Below are 16,059 nucleotides of genomic sequence, written 5' to 3' on the forward strand. Positions count from 1 at the left end.
TAGTGAATGACATATACAGGAACATGGGATTACAGGATGACACAGGAACGTGTATGATATGCCAGAGAAGTATAAAAGCAGAACATTATATAATGTCACACATATTTATTTTATCATCATGTGGACTCTGATGGTGGTGACAGGTACAATAGGCCTTACCATGGTATAGTATGTGATGACAGGATTGTACATGTGGAGTAATGGGTGGCACAGTGGTTAGCGTTGCTGCCTCACAGCACTGGGAACATAGGTTTGATTTCAACCCAGGCCCTATCAATGTGGAGTATGTATGTTCTCCCCATGTTGCGTGGGTTTCCTCTGGCTTCTCTGTTTTTCCCCATAGTCCAAAACATGTTTATAGGGTGGGCAGCACAATGGCCTAGTGGTTAGCACTTCTGCCTCACAGCACTGGGGTCATGAGTTCAATTCCCGACCATGGCCTTATCTGTGTGGATTTTGTATGTTCTCCCTGTGTTTGCGTGGGTTTCCTCCGGGTGCTCCGGTTTCCTCCCAAAACATACTGGTAGGTTAATTGGCTGCTATCAAAATGACCCTAGTCTCTCCCTCTCTGTCTGTCTCCCTCTGTGTGTGTGTGTGTGTGTGTGTGTGTGTGTATGTTAGGGAATTTAGACTGTAAGCTCCAATGGGGCAGGGACTGATGTGAGTGAGTTCTCTGTACAGCGCTGCGGAATTAGTGGCGCTATATAAATAAATGATGATGATGATGATAGGGTAATTGGCATTTGACAGACTGACCCTAGTTTGTGTTTGTGTTGTAGGCAATTTAGACTGTAAGCTAAAATGGGCCAATGACTAATATGAATAACTAAATATTCTCTGTACAGCGCTGCATAAATATGGGGGTGCTATATAAGTAAACAATATTAGTAATATTTAACTGTTGTAGAAACAAAACAGTTGGAAAAAATGGAAGAAATAATGGTACAACTGGAGTTATTTACAATAGAGAGATTTATTGACATGAAATATGCGGCACATGGCAGGAAGATTTACAATGTCTAAAATCTGGAGCGTGTAGCTTCCCATCTATTCACATGAAACATTGGACCTGAGTTTACCTGCACTGCAAGTTTCCATCCCCCAGCAAAGGTAGAGGTGAGACCTTAGATAACAACTACTGAATACACGTTCATAAGCGGTCAGGGAATTATTCCTGAACGTATTCCTGTGTTGCACAACCGGCAGTGACCAGGAATGAGGGAAAGTGTAAAGTTACCGGAACTGTCAATTGAATTCATTAGGAAGGCGATGGAGAAGCAGAAAAATCTCGGCTTTTAGAGTATATATAAGTCCCTTTATAGGGGCTAATGTACTAGTGTTTTAATAGCACCATTCTGCACCAGAAGTAGCTTTGCTTATCAATATTAGCAATGTTAGAAAAACTGGAGTTTGGAACAAATGTTTTAGATTTTTAAAATTGCAAAACATTAAGGAAGTCATTTCCCTAGAGTAAATCCTCTAGGGAATTTAGACCGGCTATGCATTTCAATTTGCATAAGTGTACCTCGGTTTTATAGAGCAATCTGGCATTTGCGGTTAGCGTTAGTTTGCACAGGCAGAGAGGATGAATTGGGAAGAGTAGACACACTGATGCAATGCAGAAATGAAATTTCCTTTTGTGAGATTATTGAAATGAGGTAAAAGAGTGGAGTGGTTGCATTGTTAGGGGAATTCCTTGCCATGTGGAAAGGCACATGGCCACTTCCACTCCAAAAAAGGACTTCAGTTTTACATTAGCTCTAAAGTGGTGGTCTTCAGGTCTACTCTCATACTTTTAAAGGACCCGTTTTGCGCTCCATGAAGCAATTCAGCAGAAGAACATATTTCTAGGCCAGTGGCGGATCCAGGGGGGCGGCGATCGGGGGCTTACTGCCGGCGGCTGCACACTATGTGCAGATCCAATCAGCAGAGAGAGTTAGGGAGAGAGTCCTGCCCAACTGCTCTGATTGACACAATAAGAGCAGCCGGGCAGGACTCTCTCCCTAACTCTCTCTGCTGAACGGATCTGCACATAGTGTGCAGCCGTCAGCAGCCTTAGGTGTCAAAAAGGGGGCGGGGCTAAATCGCCCCCCCCTAAATCGCCCCCGGTACAATTAACTTCTGGATTCGCCCCTGTTCTAGGCACATTCCAAGCAATGCGATAAAAAGTACAAGACACACAATTACTATATGTAATAAGGTCATTTCCCAGGTCTCCTCACTCTGATTATGTAAGTCATAAATAAGGCTAACCTGAGCAGTTTCATTTTAGATGGAAAAAAGAGTAATTTATTGTAATGAAAGGGGTGGTATAAAAGGAGTAGGAGTTTGGATTACGATGTGACTTTTGCACTCTTGCACAGTGCACTTCTGTTGTTTGCACACCTAGGTGCACATTGATGTGCGCTGGGCAGGCCATCCAGGAACAGCGGTGCAAAACCAAGACGTTTTGCAGTGCACATCAACCACACTTTGTAAAGGACCTCAAGCAAGTCCACTAGGGTGTTGTGTTCAGGCCGTTTATCCCTGAACCTCAAGGCCAGAAGGCTCCATCGGTAACAAGGGTCTTCATTTTCCCCCTTTGCCGCAAGTCCATTTTCCTTGGGTTTCACCAGAGCTTCATTCTAGACAACCATTCTAATCAACCTAGTATGGTCCACCACTATCTTCTATACAAACTGCATTGTCAGGTTGCTTGTTGTTCTCAGGCTGCTGTCTACCTTACCTTGGCACACAGCCCCCTGCTTTTTAGTCTAAATCAAACAAGGTTTATTGGTTTTCTTGCTACTTTTTCTGAGAAACAAGCAAATTAAACCCACGCAAGGGCAAGAGCAATTAACAAGTGTCATAAATAGCATTTGATATACACAAAGGAAAAGGCATGAAGACTGACTGGGTGTCTGCCCTGCACAGATCATAGCGAGCGATCTCAATCTCGCAGCTTTCATGATCTCAAATCATTCTTTATCCAACTAACTAGGCTGATCCAGTCTCAGATATTCGGCATCTCAGGTCCCATCCACTTCCTAGCAATAATGACTTTGGGCAACATGAACAAAGTTGACAGTAACTGTCTAATAACTTATGCCTCTTACCTGCTAGACCAAGGACAAAGAGGCTCATTTTAGGACTAATTGGGGGTACACCCATTTAGAGTACAGCCCATTGCTTGAGAGTGCGGCTTATCCAATGACTGGTGCTGTGAAGTATAGATGACAAGATCAGAGGCGGAACTAGCGAGCTGTGTGCCCTAGAGCAGGGAGGTGGGAACCAGGGCCCCAGACTTTCTGCATCTGCCATGCAGCAGGTCCCATTATCTCCATGGACCCCGGTGCACTGCACATGCTGCACCAATTGTAGTTCCACCACTGGACAAGATACAACCAGTGGTGGACCACAGATGGCAGATCAGATAATGGTACATTGACTTTGTAGCTTTCATCTCCTGAGAGGATGAATTGATGTTCCATTAAGCCCACTGGCTGCTTTCCATAATGAGTCAGCAGTCTAAGAGTAATAGTATTAGAGATTAGGTGTGCCCCCATACAACTGACATGCTTATGCAGGTGTATTTTGATGATATTGCAGTGACATTCCTGATTATATAGGTTTTCTTAGATAACAGCAGCAAGAAAGATGGTGTGATGAGAAAATCACTGAAATTTAGCAATTAACAAATGTTAGGATTGAGCACTCACCTGAACCTGCATGATGTGTGTGGGACAAAGGGTTCATCAAAAACAGCCACCTTGTCTGTCAAAAAAAATATTAAATGTCGCCTGTCTACCTTACACGCTACTTCCTGCCTTTCCAATCATGCCACCGCCAAGGTTTGTTTCAAGAGCTGACACTCAGGAAGCCTTCGGTATCTCCCTGCTTTATAATCTCTGACAACTTGCTTTAATCAGAGTTATAATAAACCAATTGACATCCCCTGTTTCAACTATGTAGCATTTCTAATGCCAAGAAAATACTGGCATGTGGGTGGGATAGAACACAGAGACATACATTTATTAAATGTTGTTTAATATGGAGAAGAAATTCACAACGCTTTACTTACAAAACAATGAGTAAAAATGATCTACAAAGATATTGTGCAATAGTTTCTATAAAAATAAAAAGGATTAAACACAGAAAATGGACACTCACGTATGATCACGTTTCTGAGTAATGGAAAATGACATGTATTGGGGAATAGGTGTGTCTCCATACTACTGACATGCTTAGGCAGGTGTGTTGTCATGATAATGCAGTGACACTCCTGATTATATTGGTTTTCATTAGATAAGAGCAGTAAAACGAAATGGCATGATGAGAAAGTCACTGTCAAGTTATTGGGTAACCAGTTTAGTTTGATTACAAATCTATTTAGATAACAATGATGGTTAATTAGATAAGAGCAAATATAGCAATATGGTTTATCAAAAGTGAAGGGGTCTGTACTGTTATGAGACACGGTGGTACCTCCAGCCGCCCCCCGACTCGCTCTCCATGACGACCAGGAAGCCACTTCCGGGTTTTGGCAACGGCCGGGATGCTCTGCTGTCAAACCGCTGCGTCCTGGCAGTAGGGGCAGTCAGGCATGTGCGCAAATGTATTAAAAATAATTAATAGCCTCCTAAGGCTGATTCCTCCTGCTGTGCCTTCTGGTTTTTGATTGGCCCGTCTATATATTTAAGGCAGGGAGGGCATAACCTCACTGCCAGTTATAGTGTTCAGTTGCTGACCTGCTCCAGTGTGTTGTGCTGATACCTGGATAGATTTATTGTGTATGACCTTTGGCTCCTTTCCTGGACTTTGATTCATTGCTGGTGGCCCTGACCTTTTGCTTGTGACTCGGATATCCTTGTCTTCTGCCGGCCCTGACCCTTGCCTGTACCTTACCTCGCTGCCTGCTGCTGATCTTTGACCCCAGCTTGTTCCAGACCACTGTTGTCTCCTGTCTTCACTTCCTATTCAACGTGATATTCATAATCTTATACGACACTGCGTTTAAGACCTGGGGGCATCTGAGTACCTGTGAGCGCAAAGAGCTCTACGGGATAGGCGGCTGCTGTAGTCGAAGACCTCTACACCTAGTTCTGCAAGCTTATGATCATCAGCTGTTAGCGGTAACATGTACATGGCCAGTTCCAGCTGCTGGTCCTGAATAATACTTCACGACAATGTATCTGTCTGAGTTGGCCCAACCACCAGCACTGGACTCTTGAGTTTGCTAAGGTTGGCAAGTGTGAGTTAGTGCTGCCAATAATTACACTCATGGTCAGATGTGGCCTAATTGTCCAGCAGAATTGCATGTATGGGGACCATTAGATGCAAATACCACTAATCCTAAATACAAGTTGCTTTATATAAATAAGATACTAATAACATTCATATATATAAAAGATCACAACTAAAGATATTTGAAATGCAGTTTTCATCTAAAGGAGGCACTTACTTATGATTCCTGTCAATAAGCCTATTGAAAAATATTGTAATCAGTCTGTCTGAGTCCTAAAATGGAGAAGAGAAGCTTATAGCGAGAGATAACAAGTCTAATTATTCAGTGTATGCAAGTGCTCACATATATATTTGTGAATATTATAAAATTATTTTAGTTTAGTGACCTTTTATAGAAGTAATTATTACTATTTCTCATCTAAAACACACAATCCTGAGTTAGAGTGAGCAGTTATCAACTATAATAATTATTAGAGTGGTCCTTTAGCTCTCCCGCTAATTAATTAATAATTAATTACACCTAGTGGTAAGATTGCACCGCCCACTTCCAAACACATTATGGGCTAGATTTACTAAGCTGCGGGTTTGAAAAAGTGGGGATGTTGCCTATAGCAACCAATCAGATTCTAGCTGTCATTTTGTAGAAGGTACTAAATAAATGAAAGCTAGAATCTGATTGGTTGCTATAGGCAACATCCCCACTTTTTCAAACCCGCAGCTTAGTAAATCTAGCCCTATGGGTCATTTGCAAAACTGTTAAAATGTACCAACTTCAGTGCGACTGCCATTTAGAGCTGCTTTGTAAGATTGAGAATGATTTTATACACTGTGCAGAAATGTGAAAGCAGAAAATTGCGGTGTTTGTAGGAGCGCAACATTGCTCGGCACATGAACATCCTTGCCATATACACTTGTATGCATGACTAATTATATAAACTTAATTGTTTCACCATTTATGTTTTGGTCTCATACAAATTGCTGGAAGTATAACTTTTGTTTTTTGAACATGTAATGCTTTGCAATAATGCAGGAGGCCAGGTGGACAGATATGGTATCATGTTTACAAACGTTGTGATCATATCATACACAAACCTGGTAATGAGTTGCTAATGAATTCACCAGGGTGTTGTCTACCAGCCTCACATAAATAACATGACTTGTGTTTTTTTTTGCAGCTGATGCAGCGATGAGTCAGTCAGGATCTACTGGGAGCAAGCATGGATCCTCCAAGTAAGGGCTGTCACAAATGTTGTTTGTTGTTCATTGCACTGTTAGGTATTTTTTTAGGTCTAAGTAAGTTTACAACCATTATTTTAGGAATTATTTTTACCACTCATAGGTTTTTTTTTCATATGCACTGTTATGATACGAACCTTTTGAGTACTTATAATTCAATACAGAATTCAGAAATATCATTCACCTACTATATATGTGCTAATAATCAAACAGTCAAACAATATATCACCTCTATTTTGTCAAGAAACCTCTCCTAACTACCTTGGCCTGTCACAAACTGCACTCTGCACACTCATGACTTGGAAGTTTACTGTAAGGGGACACCCAGGATTCTAGCCTAAATCTTACGCTCACCTATCCCTCAGGTTACAAATTTAAGTGGTCCCTTCCCCAACAAAGGCACACACTTCCACATCTCTCCGCAACTGCCACCATCTACGTATAAGGCCTGTAGAACGCTTATGACTTATTCATCGAAATTGCGCTCTGGTAGCTAAAGGAGTTAACACTTCCCACAGTGGTATTTAAAGGGTTAACACAATCAAACAATCAACCTCTTTGAAACAGGCAGTGAATTTGTTTAGAGCAATAAGGACAGTGCTTATTAAATTTCAGATTTAATATACAAAAACATTGTATAATCTGCGCCAATGGAAATTGACTTGGAAGATGGACAGCTTATCAATGTTGATTGATTTCCCAACAATTGACAATATCTTGTAAATTGTTTCCTTTTTTAAAGACACTTTTCCACTTTCCCCTCTTACAGGGGTTGGTCTCCAAGGCAGGCCTGTGACATAGTTTTACAACCACAATTTACATCTTCCTTGATTAATACCCAATCCTAAAATGTAAAATATGTTTTCTGGGGAGTGTCACACAGACCCAATTTTATCATTAATGCATCTAGTACAAATTTACAAATCTATAGATACCAAACAGAGATAGATCACGTGTATTAGTTGAACTGATACTCATTTCCTCTCATTCCCTGTGTGACAGACAGCTTTATTTTATTTAATGGCTTCCCTTCATCATACTATTTATGAATATGTTGTGGTCACTAATAATATTGATTGTAAGTGGTATTTTGGAAATAGAATTATGTTTGCCTATATAAAATATAGCAAGCCGTCTAGTAGGTTCATTGGCTGCTATAAAATTGACTAGTCTGTGTGTGTGTGTGTGTGTGTGTGTGTGTGTGTATGTTAGGGAATTTAGACTGTAAGCTCCAATGGGGCAGGGACTGATGTGAGCGACTTCTCTGCACAGCGCTGCAGAATTAGTGGCGTTATATAAATACATGATGATGAGGGTCACAGCCCATGTCTCCTGGTGTAAGACCCCCATGCTCAGATGGTTCCCAATAGTCTCTTTAGATGTCAAAAACCACTACTATAAAAGGACATAGCTCACTCCATGAGTTCCTTGAATCTGGTTAGTTCCCCTTAAATGTGACAATGCAGAGCCACAGAATAGGATAGTATTTCTGGCCTCACAGTTTACACATTGAGTTAGGTCATTAACCCTGTGAGAGCAGGAATTGCTTTGAATTTATTTGCATTACCCTCTAGCTTACTAAATTAATTAATGTCATATACAGTATTTACAATGCAGTCCCTCATGATTATGCTTATTTCACCCTAGTTATATTATGGGTTAATTCTTATAACTTTAATTCCTCCCTTTTCAATACAGGTTATAAGGAAGTTTCAGATGACGTAGCCCCTTTATCAAGCTATATTTTTACAAAGGGTCATTGTAAAACAAAAACGGGCTAAACTGCACATCATAATGATGTCAGCGAGGTATCATAGGTCATGTAATGATGCATATTCATGGCTATGAATGTAAACAATAATCGCTATTTAGTTCTGTATCTTTACAAAGATGGTTGTCTGCATATTCAGTTAATCAGCAAGGAAGTAAGGCCATGTAGTGAAACAGAGTAAAAAAGATAAAAGCAGTACTTTTAGACACATGCGTTATTACGTGACCTGTGACACCTTGCAAATGCAATTATGACGTTCAGTTTGGCCACCAGATATCCCTGCAGTTTAGGCTTTTGTAGTAGACAAGGCATGTGACCCAAAGTTAATGTGCGTGAAGTAAATTTCTTGTTTGTTTGCTTTTCAGTGGAGGACCAATCAAAATGAGTGCAAAAGATCTATTTGGTAAGTTCCATGCACATATAAGTTTTACTGGTTCATATATAGAGTATGTCTTCTGTGCAAAAATTACTATTAATAACTAATAATAATAAATAATTTGTGCAATGTAATTGTTTTATTTTTTCGTGCATTGTATATCCATTTATATAAAATCACACCACATACACTATGATCACCATCGTTGACTTGAGTATGTTTTGTGCACCAGAAAACTTTCCCACTGTGAACCCGATTTAGAGTTGGACTGAAGTCCATTTCTGTAATGTAAAAATGTGACTCACAACTTACATTTTAAGTTGAGTGCTCCTAATATTTGCGTCCAGTTGAGCTTCAGGAGCCAGGTCACATGTAAGTTCAGTATAATAAAGGTGTTGAAGCAAGTCAACTAGGACTCTCAGAGTTGCATCCCATAGGCCTAGTACAAGTTTCCGGGTTGATGATGATGACAACGGAGGCATCTTTGTTGAGTGCATTTTAAGATTGAAGGGTTTACAGAAGCACTTTTGCATGTACACAAAGTCTCATTTTAAGTCTAAATCAGGCACTGGGCCTCCTAAGGGCCTTTTACATAGATCTTATTATATACACCTCTTCCTTTGTGTATATTGTGTATTGATGTGTTTGTGACTTTGTTGGTGGTGTGTGGGTCACTAGACTGTGCTTGTATTTATAAATGTATTGTTATGTTAATGTATTGCCATATGGTCATCTAAAATGTTGGATTATGTATATCATTCTTCAGATCATGGTGATAAGGCTAAAAATTAGTTATTGCTGTAATTTACCAAAAAATATCAACGGAGCAACTGATGGATAGCCATCGATTCTTATCGCCGTTAGGGTTATAGCCTGCAATAACAGTGTTACCACTAGTGGTAACCCTTTATTATGTATGGGGTGAAACAAAGGAAAGCCCTATCACTGGAAAAATGCATATAAGCCTCTGCCTCTTCGCAAAGTGTTCCTGAAAATTATATTGAAGTGTAACATATAGACCTGGGAGGCTGTAAGTCAGAGACTTTATTGGGGTCTAGATTTGCGCTACAGCAAAAACAATGGGCACGGACAAGATATTCTGGTGATATTTGTGCGATATCTACTGTACGTGGAAATGCACGTGACTAATTGTTATTTCCAAAAGCTATAATCAAATATTACGCAGGTCCAACTGACCAGTATACAATGCATATTCCATTCTAGTGATAAATATACAATACAGAGAGCATTTTAGTGATTAATTTGAAATACAGAGAGCATTGCACTGACCTTTATCAAATACAATTCTCATTTTGAATATTGCAGAACTTAATCTATTCTCTAAACTGTATACAATACAGTGCCAATTGCTGAACACTGTAAAATGCAGACGCCCAACCTGGTTGCAACAATACAGACCACAAACTGAGACCTCTGGTGGCTACTATACAATACAGACCCTACTGTCCACTGGCTACTACAGAAATACAGACGCCTGCCACTGGTAGCTACTATAGAAGACAGATTCCAATGTCTGGTGGCTACTCTACATGCAGACCCCAATCATGAGACCACCCATCATTTATATATAGGCTATACATTGCTTTAATAGTTTTCCATCAAACCATAATAGCATGACAGGATAATAAAAAAAATAAAGTCACTTAGCACCTAATAACCTATTAAATCTGTGTATGGATGTTATTATGGGTATAGTTATATAAAGGTTCAGGGGCCTGATTCATTAAGGATCATAACTTAAGAAACTTCTTATTTCAGTCTCCTGGACAAAACCACGTTACAATGTAAGGGGTGCAAATTAGTATTCTGTTTTATACTGACTGTTTTTTCATGTAGCACACAAATACTTGATAGCTTATTTGTACACTGAAATTTAAAGTTGATATTTGTGTGCTACATGAAAAAACAGTCATTATTGAACTTACCGTATTTGCCGGCAAATAAGACAACTTTTTTGCCCTAAAAAACATGCCTCCTAGTTGGGGGGTCGTCTTATACGCCGGGTGCACTTGGGACAGCAGTTGGGATAGACATCCGATACTTGCCCGGTGCGGCCGCGGCGGGTCATCAGCGTGGTACTATCCATACTTCCATATCAACGGAGACTGAAGCGCTGACCAGCCTATATGCGCATGCGCGAAACCGCATCAACACGCCAGCGGGTTCCGCTTACCATCTCCGGCCGTGAAGTGATCTCTGCACGGACGTGCAGCTCGCAGTACTTTTACATCCCAACGTCCTTCCCGGCTACTAGCCTTGTCTCCAGGCAGGACTGCAGGAGGTTTTCAAGGCAAAAGTGCAGATTTCTTGAGACCGGTACAACAGGTCACAGAGGAACAGGACCTGGGTATTCGAGAGTCAGACTGAGGCATCCAGACCATCCAACCTGGGGAGGAAGGTAAGTGCACTACCCACTACCCACCCTTCCCAGATTTGTGAACGGACTCTGTTTGGATTATCTGTTCCCCGGGGTCTGTTCCAGGGGGTAGTCTTATACGGCGAGTATATATCAAACTCTGTATTTTGAGTGGAAATGTTGGGGGTCGTCTTATACGCCCAGTCGTCTTATACGCCGGCAAATACGGTATGTGCAAAACAGAATACTAATTTGCACCCCTTGCATTGTAACATGGTTTTGTCCAGGACACTGAAATAAGAAGTTTCTTAAGTTATGATCCTTAATGAATCAGGCCCCAGATTCTTAAACCTGCATTACCCATTTTGAAAATCAAGCATTAGTAAGGGCATTTGAAAAAGGTAAAGCCATTGCTATTGCAAACATAAGTGCATAACTCTTTATCAGTATCTATCTCACTATTCAGTAGTTTCACTACTGCAATCTCCTTCTATGTGGTTCTACTGCTATATACAATATGTAATGATCACACCCTTCTTTGCATCTTGAGTACAATCCAAGTGTAAACTCCTTCTACTCTCACTTTCTCTTATGGTCTTCTTTGGTTGGAATTCCCTATTTTGTACATGTAGCTAAGGCTTTAATTGGAAAATTATTTTCAGTTTAAATTCATCAAATAAATTGTAATGCACAATTTTCATTACTTACATCAGCAATACCTCAGTATAATAAACTGCCTAATAGATTGAGCCAGTGGTGGAACTACCATTGGTGTGGCAGGTGCTGTGCACCGGGGCCCATAATTATATTGGGGCCCGCTGCATGGCAGATTGAGGTCCCAGTTCCCTCCTCCCTGCACCGGAGCCCAGCGATCGCTAGTTCCGCCTCTGGATTGAGCTATAGTGTATGAAACTAAAGGCATGATTCTGCATTTCTAAAAGATGAGGGGGACATTGTCAGTCTACCCGACCAACAATTTAGTGTTACTATAGAAATGGAATCATCATCATTCTGCAGCGTTGTACAGAGAACTCACTCACATCAGTCCCTGCCCCATTGGAGCTTACAGTCTAAATTCCCTAACACACACAGACAGAGAGAGACTAGGGTCAATTTTGATACAAGCCAATTAACCTACCATTATATTTTTGGCTTGTGGGAGGAAACCGGAGCACCCGGAGCTAACCCACGCAAACACGGGGAGAACATACAAACTCCACACAGATAAGGCCATGGTCGGGAATCAAACTCATGATCCCAGTGTTGTGAGGCAGAAGTACTAACCACTGAGCCACCATGCTGCCCCCTAACTATGGAAATGGAATGTGGTTAGATGCTAGTAACTAGATGAGCTCTCCTATTGGCAGATGCTTGATCACACCATTAGTCTGCATTACTTATAATCTCCCTTAAATTACACTATAAAGTATAAACAAATAGAAAATAGTCTAGAAACCAGTCAGTGAATTCAATGCACACACTGAAGGTCATCATCATCATTGTTTATTTGTAAAGCGCCACAAATTTCCGTAGCACTTTGATATTCAGTAACCATACACACCACAAAACACTTTAGTTTTGAATGGGTGTGTGTCTCGATAGTCCGCCTAGCGCACATCAAGGTGTGCACCTCCTCTCTGCACTTGGAAGCAGCCTCTGCAAAGTGATGCACCGAGACGTGGGAAAAAATATAGAAATTTCACTGTAGAAAAGTGTAAATGTCACTTCAAAAGTCCATCCACATACACCTTTAGTACCACATCCTCCAACTGAATGAAGTTGTCAGGTTTTCTCTTAAAATATTGCTTGGTTAAATAACATCTTTGATGTATGCTAACAGGATTGTCAGTATTGTATCAAGGCTTGTTTGCTGTGCACTACTTTTCAAGTAGACTTGTCACCAGGACACAGTGAAGGTAGCCATTTTGTGAGTTGAGTCGTCACCTAGACACAGTGAAGGTAGCCATTTTGTGAGTTGAGTCGTCACCTAGAGACAGTGACGGTAGCCATTTTGTGAGTTGAGTCGTCACCTAGACACAGTGAAGGTAGCCATTTTGTGAGTTGAGTGGTCACCTAGACACAGTGAAGGTAGCTATTTTGTGAGTTGAGTCGTCACCTAGACACAGTGAAGGTAGCCATTTTGTGAGTTGTGTTGTCACCTAGACACAGTGAAGGTAGCCATTTTGTGAGTTGAGTCGTCACCTAGACACAGTGAAGGTAACTATTTTGTGAGTTGAGTCGTCACATAGAGACAGTGACGGTAGCCATTTTGTGAGTTGAGTCGTCACCTAGACACAGTGAAGGTAGCCATTTTGTGAGTTGAGTGGTCACCTAGAGACAGTGAAGGTAGCCCTTTTGTGAGTTGTGTTGTCACCTAGACACAGTGAAGGTAGCTATTTTGTGAGTTGAGTCGTCACCTAGACACAGTGAAGGTAGCCATTTTGTGAGTTGAGTCGTCACCTAGACACAGTGAAGGTAGCCTTTTGTGAGTTGAGTCATCACCTAGACACAGTGAAGGTAGCTATTTTGTGAGTTGAGTCGTCACCTAGACACGGTGAAGGTAGCTATTTTGTGAGTTGAGTCGTCACCTAGACACGGTGAAGGTAGCTATTTTGTGAGTTGAGTCGTCACCTAGAGACAGTGACGGTAGCCATTTTGTGAGTTGAGTCGTCACCTAGACACAGTGAAGGTAGCCATTTTGTGAGTTGAGTCGTCACCTAGAGACAGTGAAGGTAGCCATTTTGTGAGTTAAGTCATCACCTAGAGACAGTGAAGGTAGCCATTTTGTGAGTTGAGTCGTCACCTAGACACAGTGAAGGTAGCCATTTTGTGAGTTGAATCAACATCTTACATCACTGAAGCATGAGGCACAAAACTCACTAGGAACTAATGACATGAATAAGGCAATGTATTATCAAAGTTACAAGTCCCAAGTGCATTGACAGGCTGATTGTTGCTGCAGACTACAACATTACTGTCTCCACTGTCTTCAATGAAGGATAGACACTTTCTCAGACTCTGGATATATTTTTATGTGGGTTCTATATAGAAAGAAACTGGTTTGAACAATTAAAACCATATTGTTGACTTAAAAACTTTAAAATAAACTAATTCCTGCCTAAATCTACCACGATAGGGCCATTTTTCTTGGATTCCTCACCCTTTAGGGGGCTTAGAGTAATATATCACAAAGCTTGTGAATGGCAGATTTGCTGCCTCCTGGGTGCTCAGGTTTGGCATATTGCAGATTGAGCAGATATATTTTATGTGGGGCTGGGTAAGATCCAGCAGTCTTGGTGCATATAAGTACCAAAGTAAGGGAGAGGTGGAAGATCCAACGATTCCAGGTAGTTAAGCTGGTAGCATAAGATAAAGTAATATCTTCTGAACTGGTACCTGTGCCATGTACTACACCATAAAAACAATGGGAAGCTTAGGAAGGCTGAAAAGTTGGTGTACTTGGGTTTTGGGTTCATGGTGGTTTGGGCCAATGTCACTAATGGCTTCAGACTCTACAGTAGGAATAGGCTACATCTCAAATGTGATGGAAGATTGAGCTGTGCTAGGGAAACGCTGGTTAGAAAGCTGGGGAAGACTGGAGCTTGGGGAATTCAAGATACAAACAGTGAATAAGATAGTGGATGCAGAGAACAGGTCCTAGAGAAGAGAAATGGGTGAGGAATTGGGAGTTGGATCAGTAGTGGTACAAGGAGGTACTTAAAAAAATTAGTTGAAAACAATAATAAATGTATTGTAACAAATGGCAGGAGTCTTCCAAACAAAATAGGGAAACTAGAATTGAATACTGTTGGAGGATATACATGGGTATATTTAAGACATGGCCATCTGGGGCTCATTGGGTAGTGGATTGTGGAAGCCTATCACATGTTTAGAAAGGACAAAAAAATAGGATATGGGGAGGGGCTTGCCTATATATAGAATGATAATTAAATCTTGTGGGAAGATAGCAGTGAGGAAGGTGTCAATTTAGAGATATACATGACAACAAGTACAGTGATAGGAGTTATGAGTCACCAAGCAGAATGTACTGAAACTGATTTACTATTGCAACTACAAAGGACAACAAAGTTCAGACCTCATTATGGGAGATTTTAATAACTCAGGTATAGATTGTGATACTGATTTTTGGTTCAGCCAGAGAAACCAGACTGATCAACTGACCTTTCTCTAGTTGTAAAATAATCAACTAGATGGGGAGTTATATCGAAATTAACTCCTATATAAAAAAAAGGAGTGAGAGATATTGGCGCTCATTTGGAATTGAACATGTGAATATATCTTTTGTCTAGAATACGCTGTACTGAAATACGCAAAATTGTGTGCGCATATGTACATAGCTAGATTACTGCATATTGTTGGTTTGCCCTATCACCTGGATGGGCACAATGGAGGCGGGCACACGTAGGCTGAGTAGAGTAAGGTTGTGGTCATGCAACCACAACATACTGGAGGGCAGATGCAAAAATATACAATGATAAACAATGCCAAAGTCAAGGTATAATTTGTGGTGGCAACGCTAGTGAGTTCAGCTGGAGGGGTAATAAGCAAATAGCTGCTCACTCCTCCTCTGAAAGGGTAACACTCACATGTTTGGCCTCCCTGCTCTCAGTCTCTGGGTTCACTCACTCAGATACTATGCCTCTCTAATATACAACCACATTCTGAGGTCATTTCTCAAATCTTTAACTAAAAATCTCTCGGCCATGATGCACTTACAATAGGCCATGGAACTGCCCCCAAGTTTTCCTGGCGATTCCCAGGAGCTTCTCCCCTTCATCCCGGGCCCCTGGCTCCCACTCTCTCAGCTCACACCATCCTTTGTCTCCTCTGGGTCCCAGTGCCGGAACACACATTCAGTCACCGGCAGGTGTGAATAACAACGCCAGAGGGGGCAGTACATATGAAAATAATAATGCATTTCTTGCTAGCTATCATTTTCTTGAATGAAATGCATAAAGTGTGTAGGAATAATATGGGTATAAGTGTGTAGGAATAATGTAGGTAGTCTGAAAAAACATCCCATTTTGAAAACTAGACGACCTATCACATCAAAAC

The 16,059-nt window shown here is 41.0% G+C and overlaps 1 protein-coding gene across 1 annotated transcript in view; it reads left to right on the top strand.

The window, feature by feature from the left end:
* The window catches only part of EPS8L2 (EPS8 signaling adaptor L2), a 153,261-nt gene that overhangs the window by 75,886 nt on the left and 61,316 nt on the right, over positions 1 to 16,059 (top strand). Inside the window, exons 2-3 of the mRNA XM_075187826.1 lie at positions 6,399 to 6,453; positions 8,596 to 8,633. Coding sequence (XP_075043927.1) covers positions 6,410 to 6,453; positions 8,596 to 8,633 — 82 coding nt within the window. The 5' untranslated portion in view covers positions 6,399 to 6,409. The remainder of the gene's footprint in view (positions 1 to 6,398; positions 6,454 to 8,595; positions 8,634 to 16,059) is intronic.

Source organism: Mixophyes fleayi, chromosome 10 (assembly GCF_038048845.1).
Source record: "Mixophyes fleayi isolate aMixFle1 chromosome 10, aMixFle1.hap1, whole genome shotgun sequence".
Taxonomy (NCBI): Eukaryota; Metazoa; Chordata; class Amphibia; order Anura; family Limnodynastidae; genus Mixophyes; species Mixophyes fleayi.